Source organism: Eleutherodactylus coqui, chromosome 8, assembly GCF_035609145.1.
Source record: "Eleutherodactylus coqui strain aEleCoq1 chromosome 8, aEleCoq1.hap1, whole genome shotgun sequence".
Taxonomy (NCBI): Eukaryota; Metazoa; Chordata; class Amphibia; order Anura; family Eleutherodactylidae; genus Eleutherodactylus; species Eleutherodactylus coqui.
In genome coordinates, this window is record NC_089844.1 from 54320385 (window position 1) to 54343870 (window position 23486).

The following is a 23486-nucleotide window of genomic DNA, read 5'->3' on the forward strand; positions in this document are numbered from 1 at the left end:
AGCCAGACCATGTGACCTTATTCTACAACGGTAACAAACAGTCTATCCATGTGATACATGACTAACAAAAGATAAGGCACTAATTTCTTAGTAGTAAGAGGAGTATAAGTAGTAACTACCACTAATTAATAATACTACATAGCATAGCATAGAGAAAATTGCTGCTTTTTTGACACCTTCAGAACATATAATTGTGTATGTAGTTAGTACATATTAGTGAATTGATACTTACAATGCTATGTTTAGTACAAACTTGCCCCATGTGAAGTTATTTTTTTTAACTCATAGCTCTTTGACTATTTCTACACTAGCAACATTAGAGATCTTCATTTATCATCCCAATCCATACTTTTATAAATCTACCATCAGCAGGCCTCAGTACACAGCCCAAAGTACACACTCTTATCACATATGGCTTAGCCTCGTAGACGCCATCGGGTCAAGAAATTGGTGGTAAGCTCGGATCAGCCTTACACGACATCTTTTGAAGATCATCCAAGGAGTCTTTGGGCAGTGGTTCTCAACCACTTGGAGGATCCCTTCCAGGTCTGGCTCACCCACTATTCTCTCAGAAGACTTGGTCTGTCACAGTCTCAATTTCCAGGACTGCTTCTCTGGCAGTACAGCATGTCCAAATCTTCTACAGTCTAAAGCCCTTCACGTAGCTCACTGTACTCTAGGTTGGGTCACACACTTCTCTGTGTGCTACTTGTCCGTGGTACACTTTAATAATGAATGTTAGTCTCCTCCTTTCATGCTAACTACTGCCATGAGTTGCTGTAAGCAACCTCCTTTTATAACATGCTCCTAGACGGGGCTGCACAGCATAATGCTAATACGTTCTCACATATAGCCAAATGCCCAGCCAGAATTCTTGTCCAATGCCTTAGTGTTAGAGTGTATAATTATCATCAACAATGTACATTAATATACATTCCACCACTGACATCCTGGGAGTAAAGTGCATAGAATAACAGCAATGACAACCCCCACAGTGCAATGTTGTACTAGTGCAAGCATAACATAGTCGAACATGTGGACTGTATGCAGTTCAAGGATATAAAGATGGAACGGTTGGGTGTATTAACAGTCCACATTCTTTACTTACACCAGTCTCGCCCAGTACAGAGGCTGCCTACTTGAATCAGTGCAGATGCTGCTGTAATAACAGGACTGCATCAACTTGCAAGTCTGCTCTACAGACTCACAAACATCCTGTATAATAATTCCCTGTTTGGTAAGATATTCAAAATAGTTTATCTATCTGCTAATGCAATTGACCTCAGGGAAGTAAAGTGCTGTAGTAATTCAAGTCTTTTCCTACTCTGTCACATATATGATAATGAATAGAGTGTTCAGCTTGCAAGTAAATGAAACTACCAAAAGGAATACAGTACTAGTAGTTTAGTTATAGATTAAACACTTGAGCTTACACACTGCATATCCTAAAAAGAAGCTTTTATGTGGATCACTGAAGGTACACTGCTTGGGATTCATTTCCCCTGCAGCTCTACCCCAGGCAAAATAAGCAGTTAGGAGCAGTTACTCCAATAACAGCTGATGACAGGGACTCCCAGCAGTGACACCACCAATGCCCTATAAATATAGCATTTGTTTTAAGCGGAGCATGGCGTGTATGTGCGTGTGCACTGAATGCATGCACACATATGTTTCTAATACACTGCCACTTTAAAAGAACCTATTGCAGAAAACAAATAAGCGCCTATAGGATTCTGATCTGTATCTAACACCAACGCACACAGTGACAGGTGACACGTTCCCTATGTGACAGCACACTGGTATTACTGTATTATACAGTCTGATAGGGGCTCTTTTCTTATCAATGGCTTGTCAAGTTTCTCACAGAATGGTGATTGACACATCAATAGTGTAGTGACGGAGCGCAGAGGAGCTGGTATTATGCAGGCAGCCCACATACAGCTGTCTGCAGACACAGGAGGAGGAAGCAACACGGAACCGGATTGCTTTGTAAATTGAGATTATACCAGAAGACTTCCAGAACTCACTAGCAAATATTTTAGAACTTGGCTATCTAGCCTTTAGTAAATGGGCACAGAATTTGGAAAATGAGTATTGTAATCATTCCTATTGAAGGATGTCTGACTAACTGCTAAAATTGGTTCAGGAACTAGCAATCTATGCATTTACTGAATCATCACAGAAAATGCATGTGAAGCAAATTTTTTTTTCATGCCATATGGAATTTGATTAGCGACTAGTTACCCTCCTCAGCTGCAAATCCCTTTAATAGAATATTTGTCTATGAATATACAGTACCGCAGAAAAGTATTTGCCCCCTATTCTTCCATATTTGCCATACTATTTGTTATACAGGCTAGGCTTACCCTTTTATAGAACAATCATGGAAGAAAAAAGATAATTTTTTTATGAGATCCTTTTGTGCTGCCACTTCCTTCATCGTTTTCGGGACTGTGGAGTTTGGAGGCTCAGACTCTGTTCTCAGTGGCTTGCATTTATCCACCCCTCCTGCTGGGATTTGCATTGAGTGCTGCTGTATCTTGTTTTCTCTGTATTTAGAGAACAGATCACCAGCTGTTCTCTAAATACATACAAATGGAGCTAGTTAGATAGATAGGCAGGCTACTTCTTTTTAAATTTGCAGCATGCTATATTTATTGCAAATTTGCATACATTGTAATGCAACAAGTGAATTTCACTGTGAAAAGCCACAGCAATATCTGTATGCAGTTTTAGCTTTGTCAACTGGAAAAACCAACATGCAGAATATCTGACGCAGTTCTGCATGGGTCACTGTCAAGAATTGACGCGTTACTTCATCATACAGATCTGAGCAGAAATGTACTGCATATTCCGTACACGGATTTTGTGTTGGCAGCGCTAAAACCGCATAGGGATCCATGGTATCCCTTAGCAAAATTGAAAAAAATCCCCGTGCTCCGGAATCACGAATGCAATAGACCAACGGTCTATAGGTAATGCAATAGATACGCTCATGGTATCCCTTGGGGTGTGTTCAGATGGCAGATTTCCGCATGAATTCTGCCTGTATAAATTGCATCAAAATCTGTGACAGTCAGCCATGGTTTTTGGTGTGGATCTGCATGCGGATTTTGCCTTGTTAATGGGAAAGAGCAACATGCTGAATACCAATACAGAAATGAGCATTTCCGTGTCAAGAAGTGACATGTGCCTTCTTGGTGTGTAAACTCACAAAAACGCAATTTTCTGTGTGGCAATTCCATATGTGGATTTTGTCCATTGACAGGGCAAAATCCACATGCGGGCCAATGCCAAAAACTGTGGCAGAAATATGCAGATTTTCGAGGTGGAGTTCACGCAGAAAATTCCACTGTGATCTCCACCATCTGAACATACCCGTAGCGTGCTTTCGCATGGGATGGAAATATCTGCCACAGTCAAATCCACATCTGTTACATGATTTTGCCATGGATTGGTCATGTAATTGATGCAAATTTCTACCTTAGCAAATCCAAAGTGAATCCCCAACAAAAACTGTGGTTTTTGATGCAGATTTGTGTATAGTAGAATCTTGCACCTTGTATGAAGCACCCTCACATGGACCCGCTCAGTAACAATGTTCCATTTTTTTACAGAATGAAATTGCTGAAGAGAAAAATGCTGCTTTCTGGGTTTTTCTGTAGTTTGACAACCGGCATCACAACTAATGTGCCGGACGCCACAAAAATCAAATAGATCAGTTTACTTATAGTGTTTCTCTACCATGCCAAATGGAAACTAGACCCGACCACTGGTTATATAGGAACCTAGCCTAACAGTATATAATATATATTGCCTGAACACTCAGACCACAGCCCATTGTGTCATTGTATATCGCTTCATCAAGCAGTATAGATAGTCTACAACATGCCATGACTTCATGGACTCACCAGAACATCATTTCCTCTGACAAGGAACTGCACATTGAAAGGTCCGGAAATGGCAAAAGCATTTGCAATTTTCTTGGTTGCAATTTTGACCTGCGAATTACAGAAAAAAAGATAAGTGTTCAAATACCACGTTCCAGTACTGTATACAGAGACAACTCTGATGTCATGTAAACAGATATCTATGTCTTAGGCCGCCTGCAGACGAGCGGGTCGGTTCCGGCGGCGAGAATTCTCGCCGCGAGACCCGACCCGAGCGCCTGCAGAGATGAGCGCGTACTCACCCGCGCCCGGCGGCCCCGGCTCTTTCATGTGCCGGCTGCCGGGCAGCCGGCGCATGCGCAGACCGGAGCTGGCAGCCGGGTGAGTGACGTTTCTGTGCGAGGCTCTGCGAGCCCCGCACAAAAATAGGACATGCCGCGGTTTGTTTGCCATGCGAGATTTCGCGCAGCCAAACCGCGGCCGTCTGCATAGGAGTGCGTATTCTAATGCACTCCTATGTAGGCTTTGAGCGGCGGAAATCCCGCGGGAAATCCCGCCGCGGGATTTCTGCCCGTGTGCAGGCGGCCTTATATAGAGATGAGCGAGCACCCAAATGCTCAAGTCTGTGTTATTCGAGTCGAGCTTTTTGTAAAATTCGAGAGCTCTACTTGAGTGACGAACCCCATTGACTACAATGGGAGACTTGAGCATTTTTGTATGTGGGATGCCGGGTGCCGAGCTTTTTTTTTCTAGGTTTGTCTCTCTTTCTCTCCCTCTCTCTCCTAACGAAAAATTTGCCAATGACGCACGCTGCGTCCCGGCGGGGAGGGGCCAAAACAGGCACATCACAGCGGGGAGGAGCCAAAAACTGGGGCGGGGTTGAACATGGCTTGATGCTCGTTCGAGTAACGAGCACCATCGAGTACGCTAATACTCGAACGAGCATCAAGCTCGGCAGAGTATGTTCACTCAACTCTAGTCTTAAACATTCGATTTTCATGACTAGATTTAATGTTGGTTGAGAGACCAACTCAGGACCTTAAGGTCGCGCACACGCCCAATGTTATGACTCTGATTCTATGAAGTTGTAATAGAGCTTCCATAGAGGGCCATGAGCTCCCTACTGTACCTCTGGATGCTTCTGCTTTCACAAACGGGCATGTGGAGGTATTTCTGTCACATTCCAGAAAATTTGGAATAAAAAATACCCGTCATGCTTCATCAGGTGACATATATATGGGGCTGGTTAGAAACATTGCTATTGTATGATTAGTGATTGAAGCTCAGCAACCTACATAATGTAGACGTGAATTAATAAAGAGCCGTTTCCGTATGAATTTCCTCTGGGTACTCTAGTTTCTTCCCGCACTCCAAAAATATGCTATTATGTTAATTCTATTCCTATTAAAAACAACCCTTGTCTGAGATGAGAAATTAGATTGTGAGTCCCACTGGGGACAGGTGCTGATATGAGTGATGACAATCTATATACACATAGCGGTGGAATATGTTGGCTCTATATAAGCAGCGCGGTCTATATGAAGCCCTCCATAGCCATGTTGTTATGGAAAAACATTCTAAAAATGTACTCGAAATAGAAGTATGAAGGAAACTGATGCATTTTGGAATTTAATCCCTGAATAAACTGACTAGACTTCAGATTATCACATTTCCTCGCGGTAACGATAATTTACACTGGCAGGATTACATGCATCTTACATTTTTAAGAGGTTGGTTTATGAGTGCCAAGTAGCTGTGTCAAGGGTAAAGTCCAGAACATCTGTTAAAGTCAGCATACATCTGTTGGCTCCCCTGTATATCATTTAAATGCCATTATTTCTGCCATCACTCTCTGTGGCGAGGGAAACTTAAATAAACCGTGATTCTTAAATGAAAAGCTGAGTTATATTGTGTAGTCTTCTGCCGACCATAACGTGGGGAGATGACAGCACGAAAGAGGGTTTAGATTGCTTGGTGAATGCATTACCATGGGAAGATAGAGCCATGGAGATTAGCCTTAAGAGAAATGTGTTCATATTGTATTGTTTATGTTACTGTAATATAAATGTTTATTCTAGTAGGTGCATATTAATTATAAACATGTAGTTTAAGGAAGCGGGCTAAGTAATGTGATCCTACTTGACCTGGTACATTACAGTGCTCTAAAGTCCCCATGAAGTGAGGAGTAGAAGAAAGAGCATCACGAATCCTTAACCCCTTTAAGACCATTCTGTTTTATACCTTAAAGGGGTTGTCCCGCGCCAAAACGGGTTTTTTTTTTTTCAACCCCCCCCCCCCCCCCCCCGTTCGGCGCGAGACAACCCCGATGCAGGGACCTAAAGAAAGCTTACCGGAGCGCTTACCTGAATCCCCGCGCTCCGGTGACTTCTATACTTACCGGTGAAGATGGCCGCCGGGATCCTCTTCCTCCGTGGACCGCAGCTCTTCTGTGCGGTCCATTGCCGATTCCAGCCTCCTGATTGGCTGGAATCGGCACGTGATGGGGCGGAGCTACACGGAGCCGGCATTCTGCACGAGCGGCTCCATTGAAGAGAGCAGAAGACCCGGACTGCGCAAGCGCGGCTAATTTGGCCATCGGAGGGCGAAAATTAGTCGGCTCCATAGGAACGAGGACGCTAGCAACGGAGCAGGTAAGTATAAAACTTTTTATAACTTCTGTATGGCTCATAATTAATGCACGATGTATATTACAAAGTGCATTAATATGGCCATACAGAAGTGTATAGACCCACTTGCTGCCGCGGGACAACCCCTTTAAGGACCAGACACTTTTTAGGGATTTTACCCATGTGGCTGTTTTACTGCCCTATTTTGTTTCCTTTAGCTATCAAAATTATTTTTACTGCAGGAATTTTAAAATATCTTTTTCACTGACCTTTTTTCTGTTTTTTAGTTTTATTGGGGGTAAAATGCTAAAAAAAAAAGATTAAAAAAAAAAATCTATAGTTTTTTTTTTTATTTAGTACATTTATGCTAAAATAAAGTATGGGAATGGGTTCTTCTATTTGTTTTGGACATTTTGATGTATAGTATGTATGGTTTTGGTTTACAGGGCGCATACGGCGACGGTTTTGGTTGGCATCGGCTTTGTGTTATTTTCTTTCTTATGTATATATTGTTGTTTTATTCTGTAATTTTGTTTTCTTTGTGTGTGTAATCATGTTTTTTACTATCTATGTCCCCCATTATTTGACACTTTCCCACTGTAGCTGAGGTATCCATAGGAGCCCCAGTTACAGGGGAAAGCAACCCTTGCAGTGACATTAGTCACTGGCAGAGCTGGCCAGGGTCTAGTATGACCTTCCAGCTCTACTGTAGCAGGGAACCCCGATGGTCACGTGACCCCTCTGGCTCCCGTAGTGAAAGTTACACTTTACTTTCACTTTCTAGTACACAGCGCTCATTGAGCACTGTGTACTCGGGGAAGGAAAAGACAGAAAGGGTTAACTATCCCCCCTGCCTTCTCCTCCGGGTTATCAGCTGTTACTAACAGCTGATAACCCGTCCTGCCTCTAATTGATTGAAGAGGCAGGAGGCTTAAAGTGTCGCCTTAATTTTACTATCAGTGGGGTTTTAAGCCCAGGACCAGGCGTCGTATATTTACCATGCCTGCTCCTTAATGGGTTAAAAAAAAAGTACAAATACATGAGTTTTAGGCGCAAGATTTAAAGGTAAAGAAAGATATTACAACAAGGAAATCACCCAGTTCTTCTAATTTTGTTAAAAACAGCCAGCTATAATGTGTTTCAGAGACACAGACCCTTCTTCAGATAGAATTGTTAGTGGAATCTTCTAGGAACTTATGTAACCTAATTCTGCCTCCAAGTCTGGAAGGATATCTCCAAAAAGGAGGAATGGCAGAGAGAAGTCACAGCAGACAGGACTTAAGTATCTGAAGAAGGGACTGCGTCCCCGAAACGTTTCATAGCTGTCTGTTTTTTTCTTTGTTGCAATATCTTTTTTAGCTTTGAATGTTTCACCTAAAGCCCACATATTTCTACTTTATTAGGCACAATTATAGCCCCATTCATTGGGTTTGGCGAACAGTGGGCAGGCAGTACCTTACTTATGTCCAACACACAGGTTAAAAAAACCCTTCTAGCAGAAGTTGCTCCACCCTACTTCTCTCTTCTATTTGGAAACCACCATGAATGGCACTGCTGGATAGATGCAGATTTTCGCTAACAATGGTGAAGGAGAATGAGTCTGGTTTGAGTTGTGCTCCTCCTCACAAGGTACCCATAACGCCTTTATGGATGAGTTTCCTTACCTCTCTAATGGCAGATTCATCTTAAAGGGATTATCTAACTTGAATACAAAGAAAAACAACAGCCATAAAATAAAAGATGAAAACACAAGTGCTCACTTCTTGGTACCCCAGCAATGTAGCACTCCCACTCCAAAGTCCTCCCACCCTTTGTTTACAAGCCAGTAGTATATGACCACCGCAGCCAATCAGTTTCCACCAAGGTCATGTGCCATACTTCTGGTATCACCGCTCAACAACCCTAAGAGTCCCAATGGCAGTAGCATGGCACATGACCACTATGGCCACTGGATGGCCACCGCGGTCAAAATCAGTATGAAATGTCACTGTTGCCCAATTCAAACAGAGTGTCGAGAGATTACCCGATCTTCAGTACTGGATCGCCAGTAGAATCAAGAGGTGAGTATTTTTTATGTTTTATACCAATTGCTGCTGTTTTTAATTTTTTTTTTTAAGTCTAGTAATCCCTTTAAGCCATACTTTGAACTCAAATACATCAGGCAAGATTCAGAAAAGGCGTAGAAAAGCGAAATAGGGAGTATACATTTTAAAAAATAAAGCTTAGTTGGGGATAGGAAGACAGAGGAGATCAAATGAAGGGATGAATAAAATTCAGGGTCTGTTTATTGTGGGGAGCTATCTGACTTCCCTACCATGGGCACTAAGAGAGCGTTTCGAACCCTGATAGCAATTGAATAAGCAAAGCCGCACTGCATAAATACAGAAGTATGTGGCCACTGCCAGATGTCCAATTGAATCCCTGAGTGTCTAAATATCACTACATATTTGGACAGTTGTCCTTTATAAATATAACACTGCAATTTTCTCTTTTTATTGCAAGCCAATAAATGTCACATTACCTTCTCAAGTGCCCCCTGGCTGATTGTCTGTGTGGGAATCATAAGGGTAGCATCTCCTGAATGAACTCCGGCATCCTCCACATGCTCTGAAATAGCATGACAAATGACCTATACAAATGAAAATAATACATATTAAAAACAGACTCTCTGGTTCATTATACAGCCCCTCGTGCAAGGTTGTCCAACTGGCAACCCAGAAGCCGCATTTTGTCTCTCAATCTACTTTCGCTAATCAGGCTTTCAAAACTGTAAGAAGCTGTGTAATTACAAAACTGAAAATGTAGTAGTTCCATTTGGATAACTATCAGGACATGATGCCTGGCTAGCAGTTAGTGAGCCGAAATGACAGCGCTCTTAACTACGTGCGCAATATTAAAATGCATCAGCTGATATATTGTAGCGTGTTCCAACTTATAATATCAGCAACAGCAGATAGGTTTGACATAAGGCCCTTTTCTGGGACAATAGAGAATGATAGATAACTGATAGGAACGCAGTCTTTCTATCCTCTAATATTTAAGCTAATTCTGTGAGGATGAAAAGGAAATGATGTTAAGTCAACATAACTGAATTATAGAATTTGTTACAAAGAATATAAAAGACAACGATTAAAGAGGATCTATCACCATTCTGGACATGACTGTTTTAGTAAGTACAGATGGAGCAAAGTTTAATTTGGTTGTGATAACTTTCTGCGACACTTTATCTTGGTCCATTGAAAAGCTATTATTTCCATAATGCTATGGAAGCTATTGAAAAGCTATTGAAATTGCTGTGGTGGCAACGTAAGTTATCTTAATGTGTTAAGAAGGAAGTTAAACTATGCTACATATGTACTTGTATTCCCCATGCAATGGCAATTCTGGAGCATGTTTTCTCATAACTCTACATTGTGACGTTCATCTGTTATTCCCCCTTACGGTCATGGCACCGACTGCGCTGTGACTTCTGGATTGCGGGTACGGGTTCATCAATACAACAGCCCTGAACCATGTGATTACCTAGGTGGATCATGCGCAGTGTTATGCTGTGCTGGACACTGAGGAAATAACATCTTCCATTGGTTCAATTGCTGATAGGCTGGCTGGGTTGTCTTTCAACCAAGTTAGCCTATAAGTTTCCATGTAGGGTATTTTAACTATCCCTTTGGTGCAAGGGGTGCTGGTTGTACGTACTGTGTACTGGTCATCATGATGTGTCAGTGTGTTCTATGTTATAGTGCTCGGTGAACGTGCGTTCAGTAGTTCTATTGGATTAGTGTTTAGTGCTAGATGTTGCCAATGTGCCTCAAACTAGTTCTCAGCTTCTCTCCTACAGTAGTCTTGGCCTTTTGGGACAGGTGCTCTGCTTGAGGGCCCAGTCCAGTTTGGGCATTTCTGGTAAATTAGGTCAGCATTTTCACAATTCCTAGTTGCAGTTTACTAACAGTCCTCTTTGCTTGACCCTAAAGATCCAGGTTACCTGCCCACCGGTTTGACTCCATGTTCTGATCTGGAACTTGTCACTTCCGGTAATTCTACCTAGTTGTACCATACATGACAGTTACTAATTATAAATAAGTTGACAACTGGGAGTTACCTTTTCAACAAAAGATGTGACCTACATCAGCTAACACTGGTGACACTAATTGGATAATATCAGATTGTATAGGACACACCCAATTGGTAAAACCCCAGTGTCCCTTTATTTATAAATTTCTAGGAGGAATAACAGGTGAACGGCACAATGCAGAGTTGTAAGAAAAGATGCTTCAAAATTATTTCATGAAGAAGACAAATATTTACTAAAATAGTCATGTGAGAAGAGCTTTCGGGTCCTCTTTAAGTAGGTCTATTAAGAGTCAGAACCAGTTTGATAGCATTTTATACTAACATAATCAGGTTTGGATTAAGATTGATAGAGCCTCCGTCTCTTTTCTTTGGCCACAAACACACTTGACCTGATATGGCAGCCACATATAGGAGAGGTAGTACCATATGCTAATTGCCCTTTCCAGAACCTTTGATTTTCTTTAGACTTTAAAAGAGAGAGCCCAATGCATTTGTCTCCATCTGTCAGACAAGGTCCCCAAGTTGGTGGAAGTCCCACACCATATGCTAATCTGCCCCTGAACATAATTAAAATAGGTTTTAAAAAAATATTACTAACCTAACAGAATTTTGTAATATAGCTTCTCTTAAAATGTGGCCCCTTAGTACTGATCACAATGCCTGCAGGGTGCCAGGGGGGTAATTTACTTTAACCTGATGTCAACCCTTAGTTATAGTTCTAAGTCCTCAGTCCTCATATTTTTATGAAAGAGTTCTCTGATGCACATTTTTGGTACACAGCCCCTGTTCTGTAGGTGATTGTATTGTCACAAGTGAATCCCACCAAACAAAGAGTTTTCAGATCTGCAGTTTGACCCCCAGCTCTGCTCCTCCTATTAAAACTGGGACACAAAATTACCACCATGGTCAACCTTTGAGTTAATTATGGCAATGAATTCATGGTAGTCCTAATGCTCAGTTGTCACACTACTACTACTATTAAGTGAAAGAAAAAAAAGCTACTGAAAGAATCTGAAAAATATAAATATCTTCTTTTTTTGATAACTACTCCAAGATAAGCATAACTCCTTACTCGGCCTTCTTTTCCAACAGCATCCATCTCCACTTCTCGTGCTCCTTGAATGAACTTGGTGATCACCACTGGGTGCTCCTGTAAGATAATATTCAAAGAAAGTTTAATCTTCTACTTGACGTAGAAAAATCTATGCAGTCTGGATAAGAAATATAAGAATATATAGCACTCTTGCTAAAACACTATTTAAAGGCCTATATGGCTGTAAAATTCAAGTACCCGAACGTTCCTTGGGAAAACTGCCATCTCCTTTCTCAGATGTTCTGATAGTTGATCTTGTCAATCTCCTGTAGTTAAGAGCTTGCATCACTCACTATAAGTCTTTCTCAGATCAAACCTGTCTCCACATAAATACTTCTCTTCCTCCTAACCACGTTGAGAGTGTTTAAAGACACTTTCATCTTCTGAGGTTAAACTTCACAGGATGTTCTTTAAATACATAAAACCCCCTACTCATGCCAAGAAGAATCGTAATATGAAGACAAGGAACATTACCCTAAGAGCTGGCAAAATGTGAATCTTTCGCTGCCAGTTGATTATGAATTATATATAACCGTTTTAGGCGAAGATATATCAGTACAAACCATTCACACATTTTGGGAACTTCAAGGTATTTTCTAGTATTATTTTCATGTACTGTATATGGTTTAAATATTCTTATGCTTCTGCAACTAAGCTTATATATCTATTTCTCCTGACTCTATATATATTTATTTCTGACTTGACATGACCTGACATGTATATGAGGTTTCTCTACCTCGGCTACCATAATAACCTTAATGATTTAATGATGACAATAAAATACCGGTTACCCTGCTGTACTGTCATTAGGCCAATTGCTTCTACTTCAAGCAGAAGTGATCTAAATACAGATGAGGGAAGCTGCAGGGAATCCCAATATTCTACTGTTACCACTAAAGCCTATGAGGTGAGCGAACCTATTCGGTTCGGGTGTTTTTGAACTCGAGTACCGCTTTTTCCGAGTAACTCACTACTCGGCCGAAAAGATTCGGGGGGCGCCGGGGGGCGGGGGGCAGTGTGGTGGAGCAGGAGGTAGCAATAGGGAAATAGGGAACAGGGGGGAGCTCTCTCTCCCCCCCCCCCCCCACTCCCCTATGCAACCCCCCGCTCACCCCCGACGGCCCCTGAATCTTTTTGTCCGAGTAGTGAGTTACTCGGAAAAAGCGGTGCTTGAGTTGTAAAACACCCGAACCGAGTAGATTCGCTCATCTCTAGTGGTAACCTAAATAAGATTATAAAATACATATTTAAAGGGGTTTTCCAATATTTAAAAAAAATGTTCTAGGGGGCAGATAACTGTACTTAAAAAAAGAAAGAAGGAAAAACAGAACTCACTTTTTAAAAGTCCCTCAGCTGCCGTGCTGCGGCTCCATTCCCTCAGATCCCGCCCTGAAAGCTCCTGGAGCTGTCACATTCACCATTTACTAGATTGTTGCAGCCAATCACTGGACTCAGTGATCAGGTGTGCATGAATGGCATGTGACCGCTGTAGGAGTTCCCGGAAGCAGACCGGAGAAAGCCAAAGTGGCAGCACTCGAGCTGTGTGACTGTTAAAGGTGAATACTGTTACTTCTATTTCTATACATATTTTGCCACCTGGATAATTGTAAAAAATCTATAAAAAAAAAACCTTTAACACGTAAATTGACAAGTAACAGGCTAAGAAAAGAATGGGCCCTAATTTTAATTTTATGCACCCACTCAATGCATGTAAATTTAGCAGTTCTTATTGGAGAGTACGCAAACTTCAGGCGGTTCTTTTCAGCCTAACCAGAAGTTTATTTAAAAAAACTAAATCAGTATTGAACACTGTCTAAGAGCATGGTGGTGGTGATCCTTTAATAGATGTGGCTCATTGGATGGCATTGTTGCCCTAGGTTCCAATCTGAACAAGGACAACATCTGCATGGACTTTGTAAAACTTCATGCAGATGTTATCTTTGGTCAAATGTAAACCTAGGACCCCAGCTCTGTAAGGCAACAGTGTTACCAATGAGCCACATCCATTGAAGGACCACCACCATTGCCTTGCAATGCTGAGGTCCTAGGTTCAAATCAGACCACGGACAACATTTGCATGAACTTTGTAAAACTCTATGCAGATGTTCTCCTTGGTGAGATTTGAACCTAATACAACAGTGCTAACCACTGAGCTAAATCTATTAAAAGGATCATCACCGCCACAGTTCGGTTTGAAGTAATTCGGAACAAACTGAACTTTTTGATGAAATTCGTTTTATTACTTGTGACACTCGTGTGGCTTCAGCTAGGAAGTTCTTCAGTTCTTCATCTCCATGCACAACATTCATTGCTGAACCACTAAAAGTACAAGAAAAATATATACAGTGTTTAAGAACTTGTATTACTATTGCAGGAAAGCTGTATTGTATTTGACTATTACAGAATTACCTGAGCACATAGGAAGGACGTAGTAAGCATGGGTAACCAACAGCCTTTGTAAACTGCAGAGCATCATCCTAGGAAGGCAAAACAATTATATTATAAATAATACAGGCTTTAATGGGTCTTCCCTTCTCTCTTATGGAATATCTACAGGATATGCCATAAGAGTCTGACATTTGCGGTTCCCACCCCTGGAACTTGCATCTATCTCCTGTTCCAGTCCAGCCAGAGGTGGTCAGAAAGGCAGAAACAGCCAAGTGCCGGCCACTTGGCTGTTTTCGTAAGTGCAATAGAAGCCAATGGGAGTTATACAAACAATGCAAGCTAAATTGTTTCAGTAACTCCAGAGCTGTGAAAACAGCGTAGTTTGCATAACTCCCATTGATTTTTATGGGTATTACAGAAATAGCATAGCTAAGTCTGACCACCTCGTATTCACCAGTGTTTACACCTTGACCATGTTTGGCCAAGATGGGTACACCGCTTTAATTTCACACAGAGATATTAGATTAGCTCCAATGAAACTAGATACATAGCCAATCAGTACATTATATTAGAAATATTGGTGTTACCAGAGAGTTAACTGCTTTCCATGGTGCTTGGGCGATCTGAAGCTCATCCAGGACAGCAGAGAATATGGAACGGTCTTCAGCCCTATCAATCTGCAAGGGGCTGGTGCCCATGATCTTCACTCCGCTCTTGGAGAGAGGCACTGCCAAATTGTTGGGTATCTGCCCTCCTACTGAGATGATGCAGCCATCACATTGCTAGTGATAAATAAAATAAACTTGTGTCATATAACCTTTTTTACTATATATTTTGTGCCCCTGTCAATAATACAACATTTTATGTAATCCTGTATATTAGAAAATGTTTATAGAGGTTTATAGAATGCTTATATGTTTAGAATCTCTACAACTTATTCCCTGCCGAATGAGGTGCTGATGATATTAATGTCTTTGATTTTTAACATATAGTATAACTTTTTCCAATTCTGTATTTATGATACATTAAACAAAGAGTTCATGTATAACTTATTTCACAATGCCAACTATATTCCAGCTCCTATCAATAAAGCATAAGGTGCATGTATGAACTATGTTTCATATAGAGGAGCATTGGACACTATAGTCTTACTTGACCTTACCGCCCTCTGTTCATTCACCTGGGATGTCTTGGGTAACTTTCTCCTTCGTCAACAGAAGTCAGTTGAAGGCTGCAGCCAATCAGAGGCCACAGCATAAGCACCTATTCTCCTGGTATGAGGACTCACATCCTGGGCGCCATTGGATGTTGGTAGATGGACCAATATGATTTGATCAAATTATATACCAAGAACCGTGCATTATTTAATGTGGTTAGAGTATTGATTATAGGTATGTATACCTCTGATAGTAAATGTATTTTGCGAGCTGTTGCTGCTTTCTGCTTCTATTGTATGTTGCAGCCATGGTTTAACGTGCACCTATAGATTTCTATTGGGAAGTGCTGACCTATTTTATCCTTTTTCCAGCTGCTTGTAAAGTAGGAATCAGATAATAATTATGATTTTCTATTGTTCTTTAAAAGTTGAGAGTCACTGGTTGTACAGAGACATAATACGGTAGTGGGCATAAGCCTTGACCAATATAATTTGTAACTCTGCTAAGTTTGTACTTGTAACAAGGGAGATTGCCATTTATCCTGTTATTACGCATTATCTTTCGTTCTTCATAGATTTACTGGTAATAACTTATGTTATCTTAGCTCAGTGAGTTATGAAGCTACCCAACTGAAACAGTTATTAAATGGCAAATTTTACAGTCCCATGAAGTTATTCCTGGAGAAAAAAGGGACCTATTAGCTGACATGTCTATTTTAGTAAATACATATAGTCCCCATGAAATAATAATGCCGGAGGGTCTTTTCTTAGAACTCCATGTTGTGCTATTTCTCGGCTATTCCTCCTGAATATTTATCAGTAAATTGGCAACTGGGTGTTAGCATTATCCTTGTCAATAGCATATGGCCTACAAGTAACATACTGTCAGTACTGATTGGACAGTGTCAGACTGTGTAGAGACCCACCATTTCCCCAAAGTGGTAACACCCAACCTTAGGTTATGGAATAACAAAGGAATGGCACAATACAGAGTTCTAAGCCAAGGTATTTACTAAAATAGACAAATCAAGAGAGCTGACCGATCAAGCTTAAAACTCTTTTGTATAAAGGCAATATATTGTTTTTATTTTTAGTTCATAATTATAATTAAAGGGGTTGTTCCGCGCCGAAACGGGTTTTTTTTTTTTTTCAATAGTCCCCCCCGTTCGGCGCGAGACAAACCCGATGCAGACGTTTAAAAAAAAAAAACGGGTAGTACTTACCCGAATCCCCGCGCTCCGGTGACTTCTTACTTACCTTGTGAAGATGGCCGCCGGGATCTTCACCCTCGGTGGACCGCAGGTCTTCTGTGCGGTCCATTGCCGATTCCAGCCTCCTGACTGGCTGGAATCGGCACACGTGACGGGGCGGAGCTACGAGGAGCCGCTCTCTGGCACGAGCGGCCCCATTCAGAAGGGAGAAGACCGGACTGCGCAAGCGCGTCTAATCGGGCGATTAGACGCTGAAGATTAGACGGCACCATGGAGACGGGGACGCCAGCAACGGAACAGGTAAGTGAATAACTTCTGTATGGCTCATAATTAATGCACAATGTACATTACAAAGTGCATTAATATGGCCATACAGAAGTGTATAACCCCACTTGCTGCCGCGGGACAACCCCTTTAAATACTATTTTTTCATAGTTGTGATTTTATATCTGAAAACTCATCTTTTTAACTTTGTGTTAAAATGTAAACTTTTTTTCTTCATCTAATAATTATATCTTTATGTCACAGTTTTGACTTCACTTCTCATAATTCTGACTTTTGGAAGGAAAATATATCATTTTTTTGTAATAATGATTAGAATATATATGTTTTCTATATGCCATACACTGTATGTTAGGGTTGGGGGGGTGGGGGTTGCCAATCTTGAAAGTTATCCCCTATGCACAGAATAGAGGATGAGTATCTGATCAGTGGGAGCTCAACAAAGAGATCCCCACTGATCCAAAGAATGGGGGGAACCAAAGCTCTTTGCATGAATAGAATGGTGGTCGAGTATGTGCACCACCACTCCATTAATTTCAATGGGACTCTTACAGATAGCCGAGGGCTTGAATTCAGCTATTTCCAGCAGCCCCAATGAAATGAATGGAGTGGCGGTGTGCTTGCTTGACAGTCCCTTCATTTATGCAGGGACCTTCTGGTCCCTGGTCTCCATTCTCAGATTCAGTATGGGCCCCAGTGGTCAGACTCCTACCGATCAGATACTTATCCTTCAACTTCGATAGGGGATAACTTTCAATCTTGGCACATCCCCTTTAATGATTATATAGAATTCATGATCTCTAGGGACTAAAATCATGGATAATGATAATATGAGAACTGATTAGATTATTATTAGTCATTGAGCTATATACAACTAGAAGATGACCGGCCTCATATAGATCTAGATAGCATGTATATTCTTTAACACTCACTAAGCTCTAAAATTAATGACATTACATTTTCATGTTACCAAAAGTCTAAGCTTAAACTTTCAAAATAATGTAACATGAGTCACTCACTTCTTGTTGGAATACATCCAAAATCCGTTCATGTGACAGCTCCTCAAAGTAAAGTTTGTCACATTCATCAAAATCTGTGCTGACAGTCTCTGGGTTGCAGTTCACGACTACAGTCCTCTTGCCGAGCTGGCGTAGAGTACGGATACTGGAAACTGCACACCAATCAAACTCGACACTGCTGCCTATACAATGCAGAAAGGAAGTGTAAGTTTACAGAAATAAGTATAAGATTAGCGATCTAAACTTGTTCACATAGTCTGTAGCTTTATTAGACGTACATTGTCAGACTGGAATTAAGAAGCAGCTATATAGGATTGCTAAGGTTGCAAGTGAACCCTATTTTTAGAGAATCATAAGGTCTTTCAATAGCGCTATGATTGTTAGTAAGAAGGGGCAGAGCATATCATGCTATTACCACAGTAGTGTGATCGCACAAGAGATAGCTATCACTATAGAGATGAACATTCTGGATAGTGTTCAGCGAACCGAATCAGTTGAACCCTGTTTCTGGTAGTAGAACTTTGCTAAAAGTTTGGTTCAGAGCCAACCTGAACCTTGAGAGGTTCATCCTGGCCAAACCCACTAAAAGTCAACACTGTTGCCTTGTAGCACTGAGGTCTTAGGTTCACATCTGACAACATCTACATTGAGTTTGTATGTTCTCTCTCTGTTTCATACCAATAACCTTTATTTATACAGCACATGTATATTACACAACGCTTTACACCACTTGATATTTTCTGTTCACATTGGGGCTCACAATCTATATTCATATATTAGTATGTTTTTGGAGTTTGGGAGGAAACCCGCACAAACACAGAGAGAACTTACAAACTCCATGCAAATGTCATCGTTGGGCAGATTAGAGCCTAGGACCCCAGTGATGTAAGACAACAATGCTAACCACTGAGCCACAAGACGACCACTACCAATTTTATACACCAATTTTTAAGGGTATTGGTAAAGTTCCTATTCGGTTTGAACTAATTAGGACCAAATGTTTTGTCAAAATTCGATGAACCAGCTGAACTGAACTTTTGAAAAGTTCATTCAAGAATAATTCTGAATATACATCTTAAAGGGATTGTGCCAAAATTGAAAATGATCCCCTATGGATAGGAAATAACTATCTGATTGGTGAGGGGCGCAACTGCTGGGACCCCCAAGATCATGAAAACAAGGGTCTCAAAAGTCATCATATGAATGGAGCAGCGCTCGAACATTCGTGTTGCTGCTCCATTCATTTCAATGGATTGCCGCAGATAGCCGAGTTCAAGTGCTTGGTTATCTCATCTCCAGCAGTCCCATAGCAATGAGTGTAGTGGCTGTGTGCATGATTGGCCACTGGTCCAATCACACAGGGCGATATAGGACCCCTGTTCTTGTGATTGGTGGTGGCCAATCAGACTCCCACTGACCAGATAGTTATCCAATTATGACCTACAGAAATAGCTACCAGTTACATAATAGACCAACTGTCGCAGTTGCATCAGGGCTACAAGAGCTTCAAACTATACTTCTAACTAACTAAATAAAAGTACAAAAATGATTTAAGTATTCTAATGTCTTGCCATAGAGCAATAGGGAGTTTTTGCTTCCTGATATTAAAAAACATTGTTCTATTCATCTTAACCGAGAGGGTTAACCGGCACAAATGCTTCCACCACCTGTGCATGCAGAGTTGGTGTGTTTATCCAGATGTCTGTTCATTGTCTGCTCATAACTGTGTCTCACTAGTGCCTGAAAATGTGTCTCATTAAGGGTTGAGGAGCCCTAGACAATTATCTGTATAAATGGGAAATAGAGCCCAAGAATGGAAGCTTTTCATGAATCAGTGAGGTTAAAACTCTTTTGTCGGCAAGCACAGATTAGTCTACTGTGAGAGTTATCTCACTTATTAAAAGTTAATGACATTTATTTTTTGCCTGGAAATCTTATAATCTTTTGAATTATAATGTGATTCTTCTGAGTCTACATGTAGGGCAGCAGATATTATATTATGTGAAATAGTATTCATTAGAATATAGTTTATTAATTTGCAAGGTACCAATGTCATGTTGTTGTAGACCCCAAGGCTCGACTGTGTCACTGCTGACCATTGAATTCATTTCCCTTACATTCTCGGCTTAAAACACAGACAGACTTAATAAAAGGGTGGGTATTGCTGATAGCGGTCCTGAAAGATTTCTTATACTTAGCTTCTTATTTTCGAAACTTAGATCCATTAATTGTACTCTTTTTTTTTTTTTTTTAAAAAAGCATGAGTTTAGATCAATCTAGCCACTAATTACCCTAAACAGGCATGTAACTGGAAACTCATGAACCTCAATGCAAAATGTGTACCAAAGTCCTGTAACCATCATGTTTGATTAAAAGTAATGGGGTCAAGCACCAATTTCCAGTCCATCTGCAACTTTTGCATCTGCAGAGTTATGTCCCTGCCCCTAACTAACCAACCAACTAGGAAAAAGAACTAGGAAGTCCTCTGGTGAAGCTAGCAAGTGCTGGTAGTTAGGCAACACTTTATCTAGCAACTATCTCAAATAAGCAAGTCAGTGCATAGTTTAATTTATGTATTACGATATATATAAAGCATAAGAAAGTGTTTTTAATGCTTGGATATACTACAGAAGTGCTTCTATACACCTGATTGCAAAATAATGTAGTTAACTGGATCATATCTCCTATTCTTAGAAACTGCAAAAAAGGGTAGGAAAGTCTCACCACTAATTTGCCTAAACCACATATACTCATTTTTGCAGGCTGTTCGCACACACTTCCATTGTTCTCTATGGGAGTCTGTGTGTACGGCCGGCAGAGATGAGACCGCTGTACTGTCTGTGTAGTGACTATGTGGGAACAGGGAACCAGGTGAGTATAAAAAGTAAATCCCTCGACTCCTTGGGACATGGTCCAAAAGTATCATGACTTGTACTATACCATAACTTATTTTATGATGCTCAGAGGGGATGACTGGTTCCCTTTAAGAGTTTAGATGTGGAAATCAGGAGTGTTCAGAGTGCTGCACTACACAAATTATACTCTGCCCTATTATTAAGTCAACTGCTGCAAAAGCAAATAAAGTCTTGGGGTGCATTAAAAGAGGTATAGGGGCGAGGGACGGGAACATTATCCTCCCACTATATAAGGCACTTGTCAGGCCTCACATGGAATTCTGTGTACAGTTCTGGTCACCGGTGCTCAGGAAAGATGTTGCAGTGCTTGATGGGGTTCAAAGAAGGGCAACTAAGTTAATAAACAGAATGAGAGGACTGGAATACCCAGAGAGGCTATCAAAATTGGGATTATTTACCCTGGAAAAAAGACGGCTAAGGGGCGACCAAATAACCATGTATAAATACATGAGGGGACAATACAAGGATCTCTCCCATGATCTGTTTATACCCTGGACTGCAACGGTAACGAGAGGGCATCTGCTACATCTAGAAGAAAGCAGGTTTCATTACCAACACAGAAGTGGGTTCTTTACTGTAAGAGCAGTGAGACTGTAGAACTCTCTGTCTGAGGAAGTGGTGATGACAAAATCGATAGATGACTTTAAGAGGGGACTAGATGTCTTTCTAGTGCGGAAGGATATTATAGGATATAGACATTAAATAACCAGCGGGGTTGTTGATCCAGGTCTTAGAGTTAGGTAGTAACTTTAAAAACGTTGATCCAGGGATTATTCTGACTGCCATGATGGTGTCTGGAAGGAATTTTGTTTCCCCCAAAATGCCTAAATGGGCTTCTGCTTCATTGCTTTTTTTTCTTTTTCCTTCCTCTGGATCAACAAGGGGGGGGGGGGGGGGGTGGAACCATTCTGAAGCTACAGTTGTGCTAAAAATAATTAGTTATGTAAAAAGTCATTAGAGCAGGAGAACTCCACATAATGAATAAGCATTGTAAGAAAGTGTTCACCTTTTGAGAAGTGTTCTTACAAAAAGTCAAAAAAGGGAAACAATATAGATAACACTTGACTTAGCATTATAGAACTCTGTAGGAGATCCAAACTTCCAAAAAATATTAAAGGTATGTATTACATTTAGGACTAGATAGCCCAATTCCCATCTGAACAAGTGCCTCATTTAATACTTCTTTCATCCAACGCCTTGTTATGGTTCTCCAGTTAAAAAACCACCAGTGACCTAGCATAACAACATAGTATGTAAGGCTGACAAAAGACATGTCAATCCAGTTCAGCCTATTACCCCCCAATGTTGATCCATCTCTGTTTGTTTCTAAATGAGAGACACAATTAATTAAATCATTACCTTTTATTCGAGTGTTATAGGGGCACATATCAGACAGTAAAAGCATCAAAAGTTTAAAGGAGTCGTCCTAAGCGTAAAATCCCTCTCCATATATGCTGTTAGTGCATATGGAAATCATAGGGGGGAGTCCACTGTTAAGAATCCTCCATTATTAGCTAAAGTAGAAAAAAACTTCAGAGAAGACCCCCCTTCCTGTAGTCCTTAGCACAACCCAATTTGAATTTTAGTCGAAATTTGATGCTAGAGAACAATGTGCTGCCACCCACAGCTTCCAAAATGATAAGATGATTGCTATGGGAACAAACTAAAGGCAGAAAAGAATAGTGTGTAAATTGCCAAAAATTGTCAAATTATCGAATGTTATGAAAATAGTGCAGAACAGAACAAACACAGTTCTTCACATAGATCTTTAAACCCCTGAGGAAGCCACAACTATGGTGATACACAGGGGTCTGTTTCCCTCATTTCCTTCATTAAACTAAAGGACCATACTATAACAAGGGTATATGTTGTACTGCTGGATGCATTCTGTATTGATTGTTGCAATATTTTTGCCTATTCATTAATCTGTATGTGGAAACGCCTTTGGACATTTATCTGAGGTTTATTTATACCACTGTAGGCTTTATATTTTAGCTTTAGCAGGTTGTCTATTTTTGTGTGAGGCGGAGGTAGTATCACTGTGCCAACAGTGCTGTGACTTCCTTGTTCTCTGCTGGGTCTGGGGTGACATCAACACATCATCTTGGACTATGTGTCTTATAGCAAATGCATTGTCATTCAGGCCGGCTGGGTTGTCCTTTGATAGAATCAGTCCATCATTCCTAATTGTAAGTTACATAAACCAGCCCCTTAGCTCTTGGCACCAGTTGTACTGTTTGTGTACTGGCCAGACACTGTGCCAAATTTTTCTCTAGTTCACAGTTATTCTAGTTTCCAGAAGTAATGTTTTAGTCAGCTTTCTACTTTTGGTCTATTTAGTCTCTAGGTTAGTGCTAAGTGTAGTAGTTGCCCGATAGTCTCATACTGGTTTCCAGCCTATCTCCCATAGTGGAGTTGCCCTTACCAGAGCAGGTGCTCATCTTGAGAGACCGGTTCGGTTTGGGTGGTTCAAGTTAACATGTTCATGTAGTTCTCTGTAACTCATTATACTCAGTACTATTATTAGTCAGTGCAAAAAAATCTATATAACTAGCCACCAGTTTAATTCTGTATTCGGATATGAAACTTCTGATCCCTGGTAGTGCAAACCACTCATACCTGATGTGACAGATAGAAGGAGCTTGTATTATGTAGCCCTGCTAGTGCTATTTTTAAGTGTTTTTAAGCATATTTGTTGTGTGCACACTAAATATTTTACTGTTTTCATAATATTTGATGTTTCTCCATGTTTTACAATATACACACTATTCTTTTCGCTCTTTATTTAAAGAAGGGGTTGTCTGGATGGCACAACTCATGTAAGATATCCTAAT

General features: G+C 40.7%; 1 protein-coding gene across 1 annotated transcript in view; it reads right to left on the minus strand.

The window, feature by feature from the left end:
• CPS1 (carbamoyl-phosphate synthase 1) overlaps positions 1–23486 on the minus strand; it is an 87460-nt gene that overhangs the window by 7824 nt on the left and 56150 nt on the right. Inside the window, exons 25-31 of the mRNA XM_066575629.1 lie at positions 17738–17919; positions 14657–14851; positions 14091–14158; positions 13925–14000; positions 11661–11738; positions 9039–9146; positions 3912–4001 (exon numbers count right to left, since the gene is read on the minus strand). Of these exons, the coding sequence (XP_066431726.1) occupies positions 3912–4001; positions 9039–9146; positions 11661–11738; positions 13925–14000; positions 14091–14158; positions 14657–14851; positions 17738–17919 (797 nt within the window). The remainder of the gene's footprint in view (positions 1–3911; positions 4002–9038; positions 9147–11660; positions 11739–13924; positions 14001–14090; positions 14159–14656; positions 14852–17737; positions 17920–23486) is intronic.